This window comes from Cyprinodon tularosa, unplaced genomic scaffold (assembly GCF_016077235.1).
Source record: "Cyprinodon tularosa strain WSP-4 unplaced genomic scaffold, ASM1607723v1 ctg76, whole genome shotgun sequence".
NCBI lineage: Eukaryota > Metazoa > Chordata > Actinopteri > Cyprinodontiformes > Cyprinodontidae > Cyprinodon > Cyprinodon tularosa.
In genome coordinates, this window is record NW_024039518.1 from 2,125,534 (window position 1) to 2,148,534 (window position 23,001).

General features: G+C 38.5%; 2 protein-coding genes across 3 annotated transcripts; both read right to left on the bottom strand.

Moving 5' to 3' along the window:
• Window positions 1–2,484: 2,484 nt before the first annotated feature.
• Window positions 2,485–8,991, bottom strand: LOC119773388 (thioredoxin-like). 2 transcript variants are annotated; one of them, XM_038270380.1, is made up of 5 exons: window positions 8,834–8,990; window positions 7,735–7,839; window positions 4,160–4,225; window positions 2,959–3,024; window positions 2,485–2,797 (listed from the first exon to the last, which is right to left on the bottom strand). In XM_038270380.1, exons 1-5 carry the CDS (start codon window positions 8,855–8,857, stop codon window positions 2,735–2,737), a joined length of 324 nt encoding a protein of 107 aa, XP_038126308.1. In that variant the 5' UTR covers window positions 8,858–8,990; the 3' UTR covers window positions 2,485–2,734. The 2 variants fall into 2 exon arrangements, with proteins under 2 accessions (XP_038126308.1, XP_038126309.1); XM_038270381.1 differs by lacking the exons at window positions 2,485–2,797; window positions 2,959–3,024 and adding an exon at window positions 3,802–3,909 and having other exon boundaries at window positions 4,133–4,225; window positions 8,834–8,991.
• Window positions 8,992–16,020: 7,029 nt separating this feature from the next.
• LOC119773387 (thioredoxin-like) lies at window positions 16,021–22,905 on the bottom strand. The gene is made up of 5 exons (XM_038270379.1): window positions 22,749–22,905; window positions 21,079–21,183; window positions 19,563–19,628; window positions 16,382–16,447; window positions 16,021–16,218 (listed from the first exon to the last, which is right to left on the bottom strand). The coding sequence occupies exons 1-5, from the start codon at window positions 22,770–22,772 to the stop codon at window positions 16,156–16,158; spliced, it is 324 nt and encodes a 107-aa protein (XP_038126307.1). The 5' UTR covers window positions 22,773–22,905; the 3' UTR covers window positions 16,021–16,155.
• Between the last annotated feature and the right edge of the window lie 96 nt (window positions 22,906–23,001).

A 23,001-nucleotide genomic window follows, 5' to 3' on the forward strand; every position in this document is an offset into this window, starting at 1 on the left:
CACACAAGATTGCAAAATACATTACCCTTAAATTTTGCATGATATATGCTGGATGTATACCCTAATTCTTGCCCTATCTCTGCTGGAGTAATTTACTGATTCTCAGAGCCCCTACCTACCAATGACAGGCAATGGTGGACGCAGATAGATTTCTAATTTCAAAAGCTTATAAATGACCTGAAGAAAGCTTTAAATTCCTTCCTAAAATGCCCACCCTTTCTCAATATAATAGCATTAGTGATTCTGAAGTAAATAACTTAACAAAACACAATGCTTCTTCAATCCCAGATGGTTATCCTATTAACCACATGGTTAAAAATGTTCTGGGAAGCATTTTGCTTCACAGGATGAATTCCAGACCATCCTTAAGGATGCAGGAGACAAGCTGGTCTTTAAACATTAAAGATTTTTATCTGGCAGTCTCTCTGACCTAAATGTGATGTGTTGCTCAAAGGAGGGAGGAAGCACCTTAGGCAGAAAAAGCTATCAAGGAATACATGAAGGAATACATGATTGCTCTAATAGAATTGAAATCTCTTTATTGCAAAACATACTTATGGGTAAAAATTAATATTGTCTAAAAGTAAATCATCTGCACGTTTCTATTAATGCACAGATTACCTTCTTACAGGATCTTTCAGAGCAGCCTGAGAACAAGAATGTGGTTTTCTATAAGGTGGAGGTGGATGACGCTGGTGTAAGATTCCTTTTTTTTTTTGTTCATTTCTACCACAACAAAACTAATAGCTGAAATGTATCTCTAATGTTATACAAACCAAATCATTTAAAAATGTCTTTAATCTCGATTTATTACAATCTGATGCCATCCACCTATGGCATAAGAAAGATTTGGGTTGTCATAAAATGGTGTTTAGTTAAAAGGCTGTCAATTGTCAGCGGATTGCATCAGATCTTCACAGCAGTGCTCCTCCCCCATATTATGAAAATGTATTAACATTGGAGAGGAAGTACCTATTTGACTAGATATCTGACTCAACAGGATGGAAGCCTAGTCGACAGGAACAAATGCTAGAAAAAGCTAGAGTAATCTGAATCGGCTGTACTGGCAAAGAGTTTGTGCACAAACATGGAGTGTGACTGAATTTAAATGTTTACATTATATGGAGTAAGTATAAACAAACTTATAATACATATATGAAAACGTCTGGGAAAAAAAATAAAAGTACTGCATGTGAAATTAATGGTAGCAATATTTGCAAATGCTGGGGGGAATAGAAATTGGCAGAGAATGGCAAAAAGGAAGGGCGTCTTCCAGCGGCACAAGTAGGATAACTGGTACTGAGGTTTGCCTAAGTCACTCTAACTGCAAATCTGAATTAATTAATAACGATATCATGTATTTAAAAGGTAGAGATGGAGCCTCTGTCTTAGAACAAATGAGGATTAACTTGCTGACACAAGGGCATTTTATTCCAAAATACAGATTTTCTCTTTTGTTCTTTGTTCTCAGGAAGTGGCCTTCCAATGCAGCATTACATGCTTGCCTACAAGAGCAAGATGGTAAGAACAAACACATATTGATAAACACTTAGATTTGATTTTCCATTTCAGAGATTATTCATTCTTTCCACTGGAGAAATTTTTAAATAAACAGTGTATTAACACTTTTGTAGATCAATTCCATTAACTATTACTTAGTGCAAAGGGTGCCTCAAAAAAATTAGAAGGAACATTAAAAATATTGCATATTCCTTTCAATAATTGGGAGGTTGAATGTTTAACTACAATTAAGCAAGACGATATATGGAAGATTGCCCCATATGTGGTAAAATAATTACCATCATGGCTTTGTCAAGCTGCTGCCTACCTTTGTGAGGCAGCAAAAAGACTAATACAAAGTGAATCCAGTAGAACTTTTTAATAGTCTACCTGCAATGGGTGACATGGTTAAATGGTATCGGTGCCCTATTTGTTGGTACTCACCGATACCAATACCACCGTTTTACTGCTGGAATCGGGGCCCCACCCTATACTGGTAACGGTATCACACTAATTTTTATTGCGCGTCTCCGCGGAACTGGGGATGCCAATTCGGCGACTGGTGGCTTCACTTTTTTCAAGCCATCAGCAATCCAGTGAATAAGTAGAGATCAGTGGATTCATCATGGTAATGGTCTCCTCTACTTAATGAACGACTGGCAGCTCTTTTATTTCCTGTCTTTCATTACTGGATGAACTGATTAATCCAGGAATAACTGGCCATGATGACTGAGGTCAGGCACACCTGGATTAATCAGTTCATCCAGTAGAAAAGGATGGGAAACAAAAGAGCCACCTTAAATTCAGGAAGAAGTGGATTTGTGTATAGAGCCCATTGTTCCCAGTGTCCTAGTGTTCACTTCCCACAGTTACATGTTGCTTAGCTAGCCGAGGACTGAATGACACAGACTATCACAATGGAGCATCTACAATTTTCCCCCCACTAATTTTTCATTTAAATGAAGAAAAAAATGCCCCAAAAAGTTTCATTCATGGATTACTTTATTCACTTCAGTGAAAATATACAGAAGGGTTGAGACACTAGGTTACTTTAGAACATACTTTAGTCAGGTTGGAAATGAATTCCGTTGATGGACACGCTGATCTAAAAACAGGACTACAAGGTCGTCACATGAAGGGTGGGACATATAGAGGACATTATGGTTTAGGTGAATTGTCTCAGGTATGTTGAGAAGGTAATGGCATCAGACGTTGGGGTGGGGTACTTTGATGCCTATCTCAGCTCTTCAAGTTTGCTTTTCAGTGTTGCCAGGTTGGCGCCAGAGAACTCAAACACCTGAAACAAACATTAAATAAAATAAAAATAAAAATTTGGTTAGGTCACAATCTCCCATACGTCAACAAAACTGGGGTATTGTACGATTATAAACACACACAAAATATATATATATAATAAATTTGATTTGTCTAAATGTAAATAAATAGGTGTGAACTTACCTTCTGTTCATTTTTGTAGAAATGGAATGTGGGCATGCATTTAATTCCGCAGTGTTTGCTCACATCCTTATGGAAAAAAATGCATATATCATTTTGGGGGTTGGCAGGGATAATTACAATAAATAAATAAACTAGCATTAGCATCTTAAAACTGGTGAATATTCTCAATCATCCATGTGTTAGTCATTCAAAAAAAGTAAAAACAAACGTTTTCCAAGTTTGAAGACATTTCACTTCCCATCCAGGAAGCTTTTTCAATTCAAAATGTCTGGATTAGTGTTGAGTTCCAAGCTTTATTTAGTAGCCCAACAAACCCTTGTTTAGGCTTAGAAAAACATGGAGATTCAAATGGAAGAACAGGTCCACCCCCTATTAATGGGGAGTCGCTGAGGTTCATTAGCCTGCAATACCGATACTGGTCTATCTAGCATCTTAACCCTATTAAAATGTGGATCTGTTCTTAAGATAGCCCATAGTTGGACAACCTTGAATTCTAGTTGTGCTGCTGAAAGACACCTTTCCATATCTCAACCTTCCTCTACAACTTTTTCAAATTCTCCTGCTTGATCAGTTATTTTTTTCCATAGAGTCCTTTTTGTTTAATGGTAAAGCAAGTAGTTTCTATTCATCATGACGCTTAGAGAAGCAGTGCAGTGAAGAGCTATAAAAATCCACTAATAATCGACTCACTTACCTCAAGGGCATTTTATGATACCAGACTCTGTATTTTGGCATAAATGGATAAAGTTAAAGTATTTATTTGATGTTTAATGACTTATTAGATTCAACTTGATCTTTCGGTGTTGTACTGTGGTTGCAATCCATAAGAGGGCAATGCTATTTATCTTTAAATTCAGATCATGATAGAAAGCGGCATATATGTGCCACAGAGCAGCTGCAGCTCCTCGAAACACACCCTGTTCCACCGGGAATGTTTTCAGAGATGGTATAGATCAGGGGTGTCAAACCGGTTCCAGAAAGGGCCGTGTGGCTGCAGGTTTTCTTTCCAACCAAGCATTGAACAATGTGCTCTCACCCAAATCAATCAAGGGAGTCCAATCGGAACATGATGACTTGATGAGATGACTGGAGTCTGGTGTGCTACTGCTTGGTTGGAAAGAAAACCTGCAGCCACACGGCCCTTTCTGGAACCGGTTTGACACCTGTGGTATAAATGAATGAAAACCAGATAAATACTTACTTCAGCGTCATCCACATCCACTTTCAAGAAAACCACATCCTTGTTCTCGGGAAGCTCTGAAAGTTTCTGCAAGAAAATTGTTTCAGCAAGTTAGGTCTATACAAAATATTGCATTTAATGAACAAGAGCAGGAAACAGATTCATAATGGTACCGCCATACATGTTTGACACCCAAAGTCAGACCCTGAAGCTGAAACAGTGAAACCTCCTGCAAAACTAGAAAATATGCAACAAGGGGTTTTGAAATGACAAGCAGCCTGATGCTACAGGTCTAATGTAGACTGCTGCTGGGATAGTTTGATGGTCAATTGTCTGCAGTGTTAAATTGTCCCATTATATGCTCTGTTGCTTTGAAAAGATACTTCTCAGTCACAATTTGGTTGTTTAAGGTGGAAAGAATCTTAGTTTTTTAAAAAAGATCCCAGGCTGCCCCTGGGATTTTCAATGCAAATTAAAATCATTTTAACTATAGTTCAGTTTAAGTGGATTATATGCACATTTGACAGCATGTATTAATACCAGTGTTAAACTGAAATCCACTACCTTCTAATAATAAAAAGTTCAATGTAGGGTATGGAAAAAAAAGGGTGGGCATGTATTTTATCATCTATTATAGATTTGTCATAAGAATTTAGATTCCTCAGTTACTACAGGATGTTTAGTGATATAGAACACAGTTCTTTATGAACCTGGTGTCCTAAAGAGAGCCATGTTTTATTCATGCGTTTTCAGACAGTATTTGTGATTGTGGGGCAATGGTTGCTTTGGCATGTAATTGCATTAGAAAGACAGTAAATGAGTAATAAAGAGTTTTTATCCTCACTTTTATCCTTTGACAATAGTACTACATTATATTGGGAAACGATTTTAAGTTCATATCATCTAGCCATACATAAAAGCAGTTAGTTACATTTTTGTAAATTCCAGTTTTTTCTGCTTCAGTTGCCGGTAGTCCAAATAAATTTGGTCAAAGTCCAAAGGCTAAATCAAAATATTGAAGCTGTTCATTTTCCAGAAACATAAATTTCTTGACAGAAGAAAAAGTGCTTAAACCGTTTCTTAAAAAATAGTAATAGTAAAAAATAGTAATAGTAAAAATCAAGACATGAATATTGCATATGGTCCTTTTCCAAAATAGTATATAAAAAATATAAATTCCTAAATAAATGTTTTTGAATAAAGCAATATCTTCGTTAACCAGACCAAATGTGCATTTCTGCTCAGCCTTTTCCTTGTACAAGGTGAGGAAGGCCAAACAAAAGGTTGCCTCAGCAACAAGCTTCCTGTCCAAACAGATGCCGCTCCCTTTGTACAGCTAGGGGCAACATATGAGACACATTTGGTTTAGAGTCAGAGCTTCAAGGGTTTAGCACAGTGGCGGATCTAGGGGGTGGCTACTTGGGCTGCAGCCCTGGATGTTTCCCCAAGAGCCCCGGATCTCGCTTCTGAGCTGATCAGAGTAAAATGTGCAGTACTGGAATTCACCAGAGAGTGGCAGCATGTGCAGGAAAGCAGCCTGTAGCATTCCTGTGCAGAAGAAGTCCCCACTAGCTGTTGCTAAACAGACCGATGTCCCAGGTAGAGTCCTGCACGGGTCGAGTTTTACCAACCCGCACCCGCCCGAACCCGTTAGGATGACTACCGAACCCGACCCGTCACCCGCGGATATCTTCAATTCAAATCCGAACCCGACCCGTTGATATTTAACCCGCAACCCGACCCGTTAACACATCAAGTAATAGGCTATAGTACGCTGCGCAGCAGAACAGCGCCATTAACACTGCAGCAGACGTGTATGCACTGACTGTGGCCTTTTTGGAGGGAAGCCCACACTGCCGGCAGGGCTTTAAGCTACAACAAGGGTGACCCCAGTGCCTGATTAATATAACATTTCTGATGTCCATAACAACACACATGCATAAAAAAAAAATCACCAACTACCCGCCCGCACTAAAAAAATATCCGCCCGACCCCCGTCCCGTTTATTTTTATTTATGTATTTTTCACCCGCAAAAGAGCATTTTAGCGGGTGACCCGTCGGGGACCCGCGGGTACCCGACCCGTTGCAGGACTCTAGCCCCAGGTATGTGAAGCTCTGACTGACTTCCAGACGTTCTTTGTCCTGGAGTTGTATAAAATTCTGTTCCCCTTGTGTCGGGAGCGCGCATTGAAGCCGGAGAGGCGAACATAGCGGATGGGACCATTTTCATTCAGGTCAATGTTGTAACATCCAGTTTAATCAGCAGCTGTTGTCTATAAAATTGTAAAATAAATAAATAGACGAGGTCCTTTTAAGCTGTTTTGTGTTATTTTTTAAACGCCAAAAGAATCTGTCTTTTTCCAACTTCTGTCAGTTAAGCCTGACAGAAATAAAAGTCAGAAGTATTTATCATTTTTCACTGCTGATATAAGAGGACGGAAACTGGCTAATAGCAGGACACAAAAATTAAGATTTCCAGAAAAGATGAGAGAGTAGACTTTCTGGTAAATCCCGTTCTAATGTAAAATATGACAGATTACTGGATTAAAGAAATTTCTACTACATGCTATCAAACATAACATTTTTTGAGAATTTGGAAACAGTTGCTGTTTATTTCCTAAATATATGGGAGGAGGAGAGGAGAGAATGGATATTTCAGCTGCCTGGAATATTCCGTTCCTCCCCCATAACATGGGAAGGAATTAATTCACCTACAAATCTTTAACTGTGTTTATTCCTCTCATCATCAACAATAAATCCTGTGGATTTGGTGACATTAACTCAGTATTTGCCAAAGTTATGAGAGGGAAATCGTATATTGTAGCCACCTGATATAATCCGTTCCCCCTTTGATGATCTTTATGAAATTTATTTTCTGTTTAAATGTTTATCTAACAATTTACAAATATATTTCAAAAGAAAAGTTCAAACCAAAACAGCTGGACTTTGTTTTCCAAGTTTGAAGATGTTTAGTTTTCCATCCAGAGAGCTTTCTCAATTCAAAATGTCTGAAGTAATGCTATTCCAGACATTTTGAATTGAGAATTGACATATTTTTATTAACTATTTAAGATTTCAAAATATAAAATAAGAAATGTTTCAAACATAATATAGAAAAATTATGAAAGTTTCAAAATTCACAGGATTTGTTTCATTTTTTCCATGTTATGGGGGAGCAGATTATATCAGGTGGCTAAAATATATGATTTCCCCTTCATAACATTGGCAAATAATGATCAAATGTCTCTACAGAGCTTGTTGTTGAAGAAAGAAATAAACACAGTTAAAGACTTGCAGGTAAAAGAATTTCTTCCCATGTTATGGAGCTGGAATTGTTATGTGTGATATCATGTAGTATACTAGAAATTTCTTTAATCCAGTAATCTGTCATATTTTACATTAGAACGGGATTTAGCAGAAAGTCTACACAGTCATCTTCACCCTCGGGGCTAAGCCCCTGATCTCCTAGAATCCTAGATCCTCCCCTGGTTTAGCATGTTAATAATTTTATTTACAAAAAGCTAAATAATATCAAAAATACTAACACAAATCAGTTTAGCATTTCAACAAATATTCACTGCCAAAATCTACTTACAACAAATTCTGGTGCAATTCTTTTGCAGGGACCACACCAGGTAGCTGTGAAGTCCACCACCACCAGTTTGTTTCCTGCTTCCTTCAAGGCAGACTGGAACTCGCCCTATGAATTAAAGACCACAACAAAAATAAATAAATAAAAAAAAAACACAAGGTAATTAAGCTAATCCTCAAAGATCAAACAAATGTGTTTTATTCGTTTTACTTTATTATAGCTGATGGCATAACATTGGGCATTTTAGAGAGGGGATTTAGCAGCATAATGGAGGAAAAATGTCTGTTTACAGTTGAAAAATATTGGGTGTGTTATTTTTCTATAAATATATAATTTATTTACATTTTAACCTAATAAAAACCAGACAAGGTCACTGTGGTGTGCAAATTATGAAAAGGTCTGTCACTGAGCCACAACGCAGACCACCATACCCCACAGCTCAGCTGCATTTGATTGACTGACTTTATTGAACTCAGAGTGGAGACATGTATTCGTTACATCAGCTTTTTTTTTTTATATTTAAATATAGCAGGATTATCAAACAAGGTTATTGAAAAGGGTATTTACATAGATTGGTTTTTATATATACTTAGCTACTGCACTGATTGTCAAATATAAAGAAACAGGTTATTGCACAGGGTATTTACATAGATTAATTCTTATATACATTTAGCTACTACATTGAGTGTCAAATATAAAGAAACAGGTTATTGCACAGGGTATTTAACTAGGTATTTATATAGATTATATATATATATATATATGAAAATCATATATATATATATGAAAATCATATATAGTGGAATATTACAATATTAAAACAATAATCTACTTAGAGGTACTATAATAAGTCATGTGGTGGCAGCAGCCACTACGCTGACACTATGGTGCCACCACTGTGCTATGGTGCAGCACAGTGGCAGCGGCCGATGCCAGCAGACTGTGGTGGCGGTCTCTGCTGGAAGCGGCCGCCACTATGCCAGTCCACTATGGGGGAAACGTTTCTGTGCTACTTTGCGTTACATTTACACCAATAACTATGAAATAAATGTAAGTTTTACATGTGAAACAGAGGTAAACAAAAGCAAAAGCAAATCCTTACCAAATTATCCACTACACGGACCATGATAGCGTTCTTTGGATGCTTGCCAAGATAACTGCAGCTAACTTCAGGCTGTGTGGAAAAAAATAACTTAGTTTCAGCGAACGCCCAATCGTTTTTAAAGACTCAGTCAAGCTAGAGCGAACCGCAGCCGGATCCAAGTTTCCGGCATGTAGCAAATAAAAGCTTCTGATTTCGGAAGCTTACCCCCCACCCAAGGGCGCAGGTTTGATTTGAACTTATGTAGGGACACTATTGGTCGGGTGTCATTGGTGCTATGCAATATGCATGCCTTTTTTTATGCTCGACGTGAGCATCCGTACTGATAAGAGGAATTTATTGTGAAAAGACAAAAGCATCATTTTGCTACATAAATAAAAATGTTATAAGCGCTACACTCATTAGATACTGTTTATCAATGTTTGAAGTATCACCGGCTCTGATGAATGTGGAATTAGGAATGTTTTCCACTTTGAACATGGTTTCATTGAACGACTAAGAGAGAAGGTAAATACAGTATTTTCTTCTGAAGATATAGAATTGTGCAGAGTTCAACCCCACTCTTACATTTTTTACCTACTATGCTCTCTCTGTATCAAGCAAAATAATAGATTCATTAAAATATTAACTTCACTATAAAAGTTGAACATCTGGGCTGTAGTTACTTTGTATAGCCCATTTCATGTATTTTATCTGGGGCTGAAAAAATGAATCATATTTGATTATTTCAATAATCATCAACTAATTTAGTAAGTGTTTCATCATTAACTGAAGTATAGAGACTTTAAAACATACAGTAATATAAATGTAAAATGTGCCTTTTCCCCGACAGAAAAACCCACTTAGATCAGTAATTATACCAAAATACGATATATATATATATATATATATATATATATATATATATATATATATATATATATATATATATATATATATATATATATATATATATATATATATATATATTTTTTTTTTTTTTTTTTTTTTTTTTTTTTTTCCTCCAATGCGATACGAATCTGATCTTCTCAAATGCGACCTGTGTCTGAACGGCCAGGTCGCATTCATCCGACCTGAACGTCATTAATATCAGACATAGGTCACTATTCTGGGTCTTGCTACGAAGAAGAGGCAAGAAAAACAACAACCATGGTAGACGATGATGCGTATGAGGTTCCATTTGTATCAAAAATAAGTCGATGTAAAATGTCTAGATGTTGTGCTGTTGTTGCATATGTATTGTCTGCATATGTCTATGTTGCATATGAAAATGTTGTATATGAAAATGTTGTATATGACAATGTTGTATATTACAATTTTTGTATATGTAGATGTTGTGTATGTCTATGTTGCATACTGTATGTCTATGTTGCATTTGTCTATGTTGCATATGTAGATGTTGACACTAGGGGGCGTAATAGGCCAATGGACGCTAACTTGGTGGTTTTATGAAAGCCATTTATAACTGAAAATACATATTTTTGGACATTTAAAATGATCAAAATTCCACCCATAGTTCATAAAAAGGGTTAACTCAAATAATAGGCCTCAATAATAATGCATTTTGATGTTTAAAGTTATCAAAATGCCACCCTTTTTTACTCAGAGGCACTGGGGTATGGCCTCTTACGCCCCCTAGTGGCGGAAAAACGGTTCGGTTGGTTTAGCTGCGTTTGAAAACCCCTGTCTTCTCCAAGTACATCCCGCTGCAGCCTGCGGGAAGGCGGGGCTACTTGGGTCTTCCAGACATTAAAGCACTCCCGTCGCTCTTTAAACCAATGGCTCTGTTCGAAAACATGGGCTGCATCCTCCAAGGACGCGGTCTACCTAGACTGAATCCTTCGAAGTCCTTGAAAATAAGGAGACCGGAAGAGTTCTGGCTGTGAATTCAAACAGGTCTTCCCTTTGGCGGGTTTTACCGCCGTATGCTCTGTTGCTTAGCAACCGCGAAAGTTGACACAAAAAGCAGGAAAAGAATGAAAACAGACGTTTTCAAAACAGTTTGTTTATTTCTTTTTTATTGAAATATGAACAAGGACTACCAATAATCCAGAGTGGAATAAATGTTCCAACCACCGGGAGCAGGAACAAATAAAATCAAATGTAATGATAGAAACCTTAGTCAGTTAAATAACATGCTGCTGTCATTCTACACATCTCTGATGTTGCTGCTATTTTCAAATATCCATTACTGTAAAAATGTCCATAGCCGGATACTGGTTATTTATTCCCCAGTTTTATATTGTTAAAACACTTTACAGAATTGTATTGTTTATATTTTAACTCTTCCCTATTATGTTATTCTTATACATTTTTCTAAGGTCCACATTTGTGTGACCATTTTCAATAATCTTTCTGCTGCTGTAAATTTGCCCATTGTGGGACAATAAAGGGATTTTCTATTCTATTCTATAAAAGGGGTAGAAATATATAAGTAAATCTAACCAATGTATGTATAAAAAATATATCTGCAAAATCTCTAATGTTCAACAACAAAAAATACTTAGTTAAGCATATAGTGCAAAACAGCAATAAAAAGATAAAAATCCTATCAGATTTATAGTCTCCACACTGCAGATATATTAGAATCTGTCCTTAAATTCCAGCCAAACCCATTTACACAGTAACAGATTAAAACCTTTAGATAAATCAAACATTACCGCCACATATCTGACTCAATAACCATTAAAACAACTATTTTCATTAATCTCAGACGGAACTATTCACGGACTGGATTATATTAAACTGAACTTCCAATTTTCACCACTGTTCTGCGCCAAGTAACCTTTCCTCTGATCTTGCTTGGTCTCGCAATGAATCCTGGGAAATCCAAGGATAGCGAGGATACATCGACACTCGTCCTTCAAATCAGGCTAAAAGAAGGACGCATTTTAAGGCCGCATAACGAGGACTCTTGGAATCCGACCAGACCTCGGCGCAGCGCTATGACGTAATCGGCCTTCCTATCTGGCCTTCTAAGGATGCGTCCTAGGTTTTCGAACAGAGCATATGCCCCCTCCTTCCTCCTTTGCTGTCCTAATTAATGCCTGAAGTAAATACAAGAAATCTAAACATTTCGAAGCTATTGATAATTAAAAGACAAAGACAACCTTTCAGTAATTTCTAATAAACACAAAAAAAACATACTTCCATTTTTTGTAATGGAGAGGGGAACAGGCATCAAAGACCACCGACAAGGACCAACGACAAGGACCAACAGCTGAGAGCAAAGGCATTAACCAATGCAGCATCTAAATATGCAGAATCTACATATGCATTATAGACATATGCATTATAGACATGCAGAATCTACATATGCAGCATAGACATATATGCAGAATCTACATATGCAACTTAGACATATGCACACAACACATATGCAACAACAGCACAACATCTAGACATTTTACATCTGCATATTTTTGATACAAACGGAACCTCATAGAATTGAGCATCAAGGCCTGCAGTGTGACCAGAGCCTAAGTCAGAACAGGGCAGACCATCATGCTGTGAATTTGACTGTCTTGTTCTTCCTTACTTTGCAAAGTAAATAAATTGCCGACTGAGTAAAATCCATGGATCTCTGTTTATTTAACTGGACTGTATAGTTGAAAACTTTTTTCACACAACAGTGCCATTTTGAAAATGTTCTTTAACCATTCGAAACACTGATTTTGATTATTTACATGGGCCTAATTACATATAAAATCTAATTTAATAACCATATTAAGTGTTCAGTGAAAATAAGTAAGAATTAGGGAGAATTATGCATCACAAAATAACTATTCCGAAATTTTGATAAAGCTATTTGAAAACCCCTGTAATTCTGAAAACAAAAACCCATACCTCAACAATTTCCTCTTCCATCCATCCATCTTCCTCCGCTTATCCGGGGTCGGGTCGCGGGGGCAGCAGCTTAAGAAGGGAGGCCCAGACTTACCTCTCCCCAGCCACTTCTTCCAGCTCTTCAGGAGGAACCCCAAGGCGTTCCCAGGCCAGCCGAGAAACATAGTCTCTCCAGCGTGTCCTGGGTCTTCCCCGGGGCCTCCCCCCGGTGGGACGTGCCCGGAACACCTCACCAGGGAGGCGTCCAGGAGGCATCCTAACCAGATGCCCAAGCCACCTCAACTGGCTCCTCTCGACGTGGAGGAGCAGCGGCTCTACTCCGAGTCCCTCCCGGATGACCGAGCTTCTCACCCTATCTCTAAGGGAGAGCCCAGCCACCCTACGGAGGAAACCCATTTCGGCCGCTTGTATCCGCAATCTCGTTCTTTCGGTCATGACCCAGAGTTCATGACCATAGATGAGGGTAGTAACGTAGATCGACCGGTAAATCGAGAGCTTCGCTTTTTGACTCAGCTCTCTCTTCACCACGACGGACCGGTACAGCGCCCGCTTCACGGCAGACGCTGCACCAATCCGCCTGTCGATCTCCCGCTCCCTTCTTCCCTCATTCGTGAACAAGATCCCAAGATACTTAAACTCCTCCACTTGGGGCAGGTCACCCCCCCTGACCCGGAGAAGGCACTCTACCCTTTTCCGGCTCAAGACCATGGCCTCGGATTTGGAGGCACTGATCCCCATCCCGGCCGCTTCACACTCGGCTGCGAACCGATCCAGCGAGAGCTGCAGATCACGACCTGATGAAGCCAGCAGGACCACATCATCTGCAAAAAGCAGAGACGCAATCCTAAGGCCACCAAAACGGATCCCCTCAACACCTTGGCTGCGCCTAGAAATTCTGTCCATGAAGGTAATGAACAGAATCGGTGACAAAGGGCAGCCCTGGCGGAGTCCAACTCTCACCGGAAATGAGCCCGACTTACTGCCTTACGGCAATGCGGACCAGACTCTGACACCGGTCATACAGGGACCTGACAGCCCGTATCAAAGGGCCTGGCACCCCGTATTCCCGGAGAACCCCCCACAGGGCCCCCCGAGGGACACGGTCGAACGCCTTCTCCAAGTCCACAAAGCACATGTAGACTGGTTGGGCGAACTCCCATGCACCCTCCAGGACCCTGCTGAGGGTGTAGAGCTGGTCCAGCGTTCCACGACCAGGACGGAAACCACAGTGCTCTTCCTGAATCCGAGGTTCGACTATCCGACGGACCCTCCTCTCCAGCACCCCCGAATAGACCTTGCCGGGGAGGCTTAAGAGTGTGACTCCCCTGTAATTGGAGCACACCCTCCGGTCCCCCTTTTTGAACAGGGGGACCACCACCCCAGTCTGCCAATCCAGGGGGACTGCCCCCGATGTCCATGCAATGTTGAAGAGTCGTGTCAGCCAACACAACCCTACAACATCCAGGACCTTGAGGAACACCGGGCGGATCTCATCCACCCCCGGGGCCCTGCCACCGAGGAGCTTTTTAACCACCTCGGCGACCTCGCCCACAGAGATTGGAGAGCCCAGTCCAGAGTCCCCAGGCCCAGCTTCCTCAATGGAAGACATGTTGGTGGGATTGAGGAGGTCTTCGAAGTATTCCGCCCACCGACCCACAACGTCCCGAGTCGAGGTCAGCAGCACACCATCCCCACTATAAACAGTGTTGGTGCTGCATTGCTTCCCCCTCCTGAGACGCCGGATTTCCTCTTCATCCAGTTTAATTTTCTCCAATTAATAAAGTTAGTGCGGCCTAAACTGAACGCAAAAAAGGGCTCTGAGACTCTGGTTATTTAGCCTCAAGGCCTCAAAAACTTTAGAATACTCAGGCAAATTTCCAGAATAAAACCCTAAGTCTAAAGGAGAAAAAAAAGTCCTGACTCAAAACTATTTTCAGTACATGAAAATGCTTAACACTGGATGATTTTTGTACAAGTTGACAAGTTTGTGCAGTTCTACTTTATTTTGCATTTAAGACTGCTTACCCTTAAAAATGTCGAGTTGTTTCCCCCCCCCTCAATATAACATGCAATATATTTCAGCATAATACTTTTCAGATGAGAAATAGAAAAACTACAAACCCCACAGTGTCATCCACATAAAGAATAACTACATTGACATTTCACAGTGAATTACTTTCCATTTACTCTACTTTCTAACGTTAGACACAATGTCGATGGTTAACTCATTTAATATCTTTGGTATGTCCAAGATAGCCAGACTAATAGCCTACTATGCTAGATACTATACTATGGGATACATCAGCGTTTATATAATATATATTTATTTATGGATTTTCTTGGTTAGTACACAGGTCACATTCGCGCATGATTTGAAAAAGCTGCGAGATTTTCCGCTAGATGGCATGATTTTTGTCTGGGAATTGGTGCGAATCAGACACCCACCATCCAGATAACTCTAGATTAAAAATTATCGGTCAGTTATTAGGAAAATTGGCATAATTGTATGCCATGCGCACAGTGTAAATATGGCTATCTTAAGGCAGTCTTCTGTACAGTGATTCAGGTCATACATTAAAAAATTTTCATAAAATTTTTTTCTCTTAGAAATTGGAGAGGTACATTTAGATTTTATAGAGCTAAACAAGTTAAATTGGTGACCTGTTATGTTATTGTCTTGTTGCTGCATTTATGTTGTCAGGGAAAACTAATCCATAGTCAGTTAAAAGTCAGGGAAATCTGAAATTATCTAAGACTGTGGAAACCCTGTATAAAATAACTATGTATAATGATTCTCTAGAAAAGTCACAATATATCAATAGTATCATCTTGTATAAACATACTGGGACTCTAAAATTAAAGTTATTCATTTGTGACATTGACTTCTGTCTTGTGAAGCAAGCACACAACAGTTTAAAGCGAAGTTTAGTTTGAAAAGTGTCTTTCATTACTGGATGAACTGATTAATCCAGGAATAACTGGCCATGATGACTGTGGTCAGGTACACCTGGATTAATCAGTTCATCCAGTAGAAAAAGATGGGAAACAAAAGAGCCACCTTAAATTCAGGAAGAAGTGGATTTGTGTATAGAGCCCATTGTTCCCAGTGTTCACTTCCCACAGGTACATGTTGCTTAGCTAGCCGAGGACTGAATGACACAGACTATCACAATGGAGCATCTACAATTTTCCCCCCACTAATTTTTCATTTAAATAAAGAAAAAAATGCCCCAAAAAGTTTAATTCATGGATTACTTTATTCACTTCAGTGAAAATATACAGAAGGGTTGAGACACTAGGTTACTTTAGAACATACTTTAGTCAGGTTGGAATTGAATTCAGTTGATCTAAAAACAGGACTACAAGGTCGTCACATGAAGGGTGGGACATATAGAGGACATTATGGTTTAGGTGAATTGTCTCAGGTATGTTGAGAAGGTAATGGCATCAGACGTTGGGGTGGGGTACTTTGATGCCTATCTCAGCTCTTCAAGTTTGCTCTTCAGTGTTGCCAGGTTGGCGCCAGAGAACTCAAACACCTGAAACAAACATTAAATAAAATTAAAATAAAAATTTGGTTAGGTCACAATCTCCCATACGTCAACAAAACTGGGGTATTGTACGATTATAAACACACACAAAATATATATATATATAAAAAATTTGATTTGTCTAAATGTAAATAAATAGGTGTGAACTTACCTTCTGTTCATTTTTGTAGAAATGGAATGTGGGCATGCATGAAATTTTGCAGTGGGTGCTCACATCCTGATGGAAAAAATGCATATATCAATTTGGGGGTTGGCAGGGATAATTACAATAAATTAATAAACTAGCATTAGCATCCTAAAACTGGTGAATATTCTCAATCATCCATGTGTTAGTCATTCCAAAAAAAAACAACAACACACGTTTTCCAAGTTTGAAGACATTTCACTTCCCATCCAGGAAGCTTTTTTCAATTCAAAATGTCTGGATTAGTGTTGAGTTCCAAGCTTTATTTAGTAGCCCAACAAACTGGTCTATCTAGCATCTTAACTATGGATGCACGATATTGGGATTTTGACCGATATCTGATATTTTAAAACTCATGTAGCCGATAACCGATATCAATACTGATGTTAAAGCTGGACAAAAATAAGTAGTCATTGAAAAAAGCAGTTTTGTTATCCATTTCTGACACTTTGAAAAATAATATACTCAAATATATTTCCATATTCTGATATCAAATAGATTTTTAAAAACGCGGTATCGATCTATTTTACTTTCAAAATCTTGTGAAATTTCATCGTTCTGTTACAAACTCTCGTGATATTTTGCAAATTCTTGTGAGATTTTGTTAGTAAAAGAGATCGATAGCGCGTCAATATATCAACATATAAAAATATGGCAAAATTTCATGAATTTTCGGGGGATTTCGTAGCATAACGATGACATATAGCAATATTTCATTAGTAAAAGAGATTGATATGGTGTTTTTAAATGGCAATATATCAGCATATGAAGTAGAGACTGACATTTTTTCAGGAATCCCATGGGTCACGGGATTCCCGTGGGATGGGAGTCAGTATTAGTAACGATCACGGGATTGGGACGGTACAGGATTAAACATTAACGGGAGCAGACGGGAGCGGGAGCAAACCAATAGTAACTTCCGCTCTGAGTTTTTCACCCGCGCTCAAAAACAACAAGAATGAGAGTGGTGCAGGAGCGGGAGTCATTCTGAATGGGAGCGGGATGGGAGTGGGAGTAATTTCACCAGGAGTGGGACGGGACAGGATTTAGATTTGTACTCTGGCCCGGGATCGGGACGGGACACAATTTTTTTCTGTGGGAGTGGGACGGGACAGGAGTGAAAATCCACTCCCGTGTCAGTCTCTAATATGAAGATATTGGGATATTTTAATGTATCAATATTTTTCCCTCGTCTTTGGAAGTTTTTAAGTCTGTAAAAAAGTTTTTGAGGAAGAATAAGTCGTTTTTTGTTTTTTTCAAATATCGGGTTAAATATCGGTGGGGTGGCTGATGTCCGATACTCAGTTTTAAGGCCAAACCGATAGGGGGCCGATTATATTGTGCATCCCTAATCTTAACCCTATTAAAATATGGATCTGTTCTTAAGATAGCCCATAGTTGGACAACCTTGAATTCTAGTTGTGCTGCTGAAAGACACCTTTCCATATCTCAACCTTCCTCTACAACTTTTTCAAATTCTCCTGCTTGATCAGTTATTTTTTTCCATACAGTGCTTTTTGTTTAATGGTAAAGCAAGTAGTTTCTATTCATCATGACGCTTAGAGAAGCAGTGCAGTGAAGAGCTATAAAAATCCACTAATAATCGACTCACTTACCTCAAGGGCATTTTATGATACCAGACTCTATATTTTGGCATGAATGGATAAAGTTAAAGTATTTATTTGATGTTTAATGACTTATTAGATTCAATTTGATCTTTCGATGTTGTACTGTGGTTGCAATCCATAAGAGGGCAATGCTATTTATCTTTAGAATTCAGATCATGATAGAAAGCGGCATATATGTGCCAAAGAGCAGCTGCAGCTCCTCGAAACACACCCTGTTCCACCGGGAATGTTTTTAGAGCGGAACGACTCGTCACGTTAGGATTGCATCATGGTGCTACAGTAATATATTCTTAAATAATTTAAATAGAACAATAAACCAGCAAAGTGTTTATTTAACCGGTTCTACCAGGTTTGTTTTTGTAAATCACGTTTTTCCTTCCCCCAAGGGAGAGTTTAAAGGAATAGTACACCCAAAACATGATTAGCCTTCATTTTCTACTCACCCCCATGCTGAACAACACCCTGGAGTACTTTTTTTGATATCTCAAATGCATCTGGAGATCTGGGAGGCTTCTTGCTGTCTGCTGACATTCAAATAAGGGAGGTCTATGGTCTGAGGCAGAAAGGTCCATAAAAGTCCACAAAAAACGTGTCAATATTCCTCCATACTGCTCGTCCAATGTATTCCAAGTGTCCTGAGTGGGTAGCATCCAGAATTTACTCGAAGCGAAGTCATTTAGAATGTTTTTAGAGCATAAACAGTAGTGTATAGGATTTCCTGAAAGCGCGCACCTGCGCGTTCAAAACGATACGGATGCCGGCAGACCAAACCAGATGAAAGTGCGCATTCAGCGTCTGCTCTGCCAATAACGCAAGCGTAGAAGAAGAAATGTGCTGTTTACCTGTGCAAAGAAAGAAACAACTAAAGAAAAATGTCTGAGGACTTCAGTTTTGAGGAAGAGCAGGAGTTCTTTGCCGAGCTGAATGCGCTGGTTTGGTCTGCCGGCTTCCGTAGCGTCGTGAACGTGCTTTCAGGAAATCCTATACACTACTGTTTATGCTCTAAAAACATTCTAAATAACTTCGTTTCGAGTAAATTCTGGATGCTACCCACTCAGGACACTTTGAATACATTGGACGAGCAGTATGGAGGAATACTGACACGTTTTTTGTGGACTTTTATGGACCTTTCTGTCTCGGTCACCATAGACCTCCATTATTTGAATGTCAGCAGACAGCAAGAAGCCTCCCAGATCTCCAGATGCATTTGAGATATCAAAAAAGTACTCCAGGGTGTTGTTCAGCATGGGGGTGAGTAGAAAATGAAGGCTAATCATGTTTTGGGTGTACTATTCCTTTAAATCATTCGTATCCCTTTTGTGTTTTGTTTTTGTTTTTTTTAAGGAAAATTTCAGCATATATTTTAATCACTAGATGATAGAGAAGATCAAACAAGTTATGATTAACCCACTACTTCATACTTGCCTACTTCATTTAAACCATTAGTTCTGTTAAGCACATTGGATGATGTTTTACGATTTGGTATGGTATAAATGAATTAAAACCAGATAAATACTTACTTCAGCGTCATCCACATCCACTTTCAAGAAAACCACATCCTTGTTCTCAGGAAGCTCTGAAAGTTTCTGCAAGAAAATTGTTTCAGCAAGTTAGGTCTATACAAAATATTCTTATTGCATTTAATGAACAAGAGCAGGAAACAGATTCATAATGGTACCGCCATACATGTTTGACACCCAAAGTCAGACCCTGAAGCTGAAACAGTGAAACCTCCTGCAAATGACAAGCAGCCTGATGCTACAGGTTAAATTGTCCCATTATATGCTCTGTTGTTTGAAAAGATAGTTCTCAGACACAATTTGGTTGTTTAAGGTGGAAAGAATCTTAGTTTTTAAAAAACGATCCCAGGCTTCCCCTGGGATTTTCAATGCAAATTAAAATAATTTTTAACTATAGTTCAGTTTAAGTGGATTATATGCACATTTGACAGCATGTATTAATACTAGTGTTAAACTGAATGCCACTACCTTCTAATAATAAAAATTTCAATGTAGGACATGGAAAAAAAAGGGTGGGCATGTATTTTTTCATCTATTATAGATTTGTCATGAGAATTTCGATTCCTCTATTAAAGGATAAATCAATGATGTTATATGTTAATTGTCAGAATTTCTGTTTTCACTGTTTTCCTTCATACTTTCTGCATTAAAGGACTAACAATTTTCAAAATATGCGATTAGATGCAGTTACTACAGGATGTTTAGTGATATAGAACACAGTTCTTTATGAACCTGGTGTCCTAAAGAGAGCCATGTTTTATTCATGCGTTTTCAGGCAGTATTTGTGATTGTGGGGCAATGGTTGCTTTGGCATGTAATTGCATTAGAAAGACAGTAAATGAGTAATGAAGAGTTTTTATCGTCACTTTTATCCTTTGACAATAGTACTACATTATATTGGGAAACGATTTTAAGTTCATATCACCTAGCCATACATAAAAGCAGTTAGTTACATTTTTGTAAGTTCCAGTTTTTTCTGCTTCAGTTGCCAGTGGTCCAAATAAATTTGGTCCAAGTCCAGAGGCTAAATCAGAATATTGAAGCTGTTCATTTTCCAGAAACATAAATTTCTTGACAGAAGAAAAAGTGCTTAAACCGTTTCTTAAAAAGTAGTAATTTTTACTTTGAGTATGAAAGCAAAAATCAAGACATGAATTTTGCATATGGTCTCTTTCCAAAATAGTATATAAAAAATATAAATTCCTAAATAAATATATTTGAATAAAGTGATATCTATGTTAACCACACCAAATGTGCATTTCTGCTCAGCCTTTTCCTTGTACAAGGTGAGAAAGGCCAAACAAAAGGTTGCCTCAGCAACAAGCTTCCTGTCCAAACAGATGGTGCTCCCTTTGTACAGCTAGGGGCAACATATGAGACATATTTGGTTTAGAGTCAGAGCTTCAAGGGTTTAGCATGTTAATAATTTTATTTACAAAAAGCTAAATTATATCAAAAACACTAACACAAATCAGTTTAGCATTTCAACAAATATTCACTGGCAAAATCTACTTACAACAAATTCTGGTGCAATCTGTTTGCAGGGACCACACCAGGTAGCTGTGAAGTCCACCACCACCAGTTTGTTTCCTGCTTCCTTCAAGGCAGACTGGAACTCGCCCTATGAATTAAAGACCACAAAAAATAAAACACATAGAAAACATTTTTAAAAAAACACAATGTAATTAAGCTAATCCTCCAAGATCAAACAAATGTGTTTTATTCATTTTACTTTATTATAGCTGATGGCATAACATTTGACATTTTAGAGAGGGGATTTAGCAGCATAATGGAGGAAAAGTGTCTGTTTACAGTGTGTGTTATTTTTCTATAAATATATAATTTATATACATTTTAACCTGATAAAAACCAGACTAGGTCACTGCGGTGTGCCAATTATGAAAAGGTCTGTCACTGAGCCACAACGCAGACCACCATACCCCACAGCTCAGCTGCATTTGATTGATTGACTTTATTGAACTCAGAGTGGAGAAATATATTCGTTACATCAGCTTTTTATTTATTTAAATATAGCAGGATTATTGTACAAGGTTATTGCACAGGATATTTACATAAGTATTTATATAGATTGATTTTTATATATACTTAGCTACTGCACTGAGTGTCAAATATAAAGAAACAGATTATTGTGCAGGGTATTTACATAGATTGATTTTTATATATATTTAGCTACGGCACTGATGATCAAATATAAAGAAACAGGTTATTGCACAGGGTATTTACATAGATTCATTTTTATATATACTTAGCTACTGCACTGAGTGTCAAATATAAAGAAACAGGTTATTGCACAGGGTATTTACATAGATTCGTTTTTATATATATACTTAGCTACTGCACTGAGTGTCAAAACAGAAACAGGTTATTGCACAGGGCATTGGGCTGTTTAAAGCTTTCAATAGTCCCCCACCCTCGGCCTGCTCTGAGCGGCAGAAAATCGCTCCAGAAGTTTCTGTTTCAGCTCCTGTACGTCCATGTACCTCAGTAAACATGCCTGCCAGCCTGTCCAATAGTTTTGAACGCATCTTTATAGTGGCGGATAGCTAGCTAGGGGTTGTTAGACGATGCTTGGTCGGCCTCTTCCGGGTTCAGGGCTAATTCGGCTTATTCTAGCAACTTCATGAGATTTAAAAACCAGGTCCGGTTTAAATGTCATTATGTTTAAAGCTTAAAAAAATATATTCCAATTTCAGCTGTTTTCATTAGCTAAACGGCGTAGTTTGACGTTTAACCCGATTTGTAACTTATTATAAAACGCAAATAAAACTTTAAATTGAAAATGACATAGCCCGTTAGCTAACCACTGAACTCTACAGATATGAATGGGAAGCTAACTTTAGGGATGTGGCTCCATCATGGTAAAAGTCCAGCAGCCTCGCGCACGATGACCCAGCAGGTTCGATGTGAGGGAAGCGGAGGCTAAATGTTTTTGGTTAAAAATCATCAATGGCTCCACGTAAATATAATTTTAATTTCCTTAAACTCGCTTTAAACTGACGGGCCTTGAAAACACGTTTAGCTCGGGAAGTAAAGGGGGGCTGTAGAAGAAGCGCGCGGTGACACGTTTCTGTGCTATTTTGCGTTACATTTACACCTAAAACTATGAAATACATGTAAGTTTTACATGTGAAACAAAGGTAAACAAAAACAAAAGCAAATACTTACCAAATTCTCCACTACACGGACCATGATAGCGTTCTTTGGATGCGTGCCAAGATAACGGCAGCTAGCTTTAGGTTGTGTGGAAAAAAATACCTTAGTTTCAGCGAACGCGCCCAGCGGCTTTTAAAGACTCGGTCAAGCTAGAGTGAACCGCAGCCGGATCCAAGTTTCCGGCATGTAGCAAATAAAAGCTTCTGATTTAAGAAGCTTACTCCCCACCCTTCCCTGGGATGAAACCAAATTGCATATTTTACAG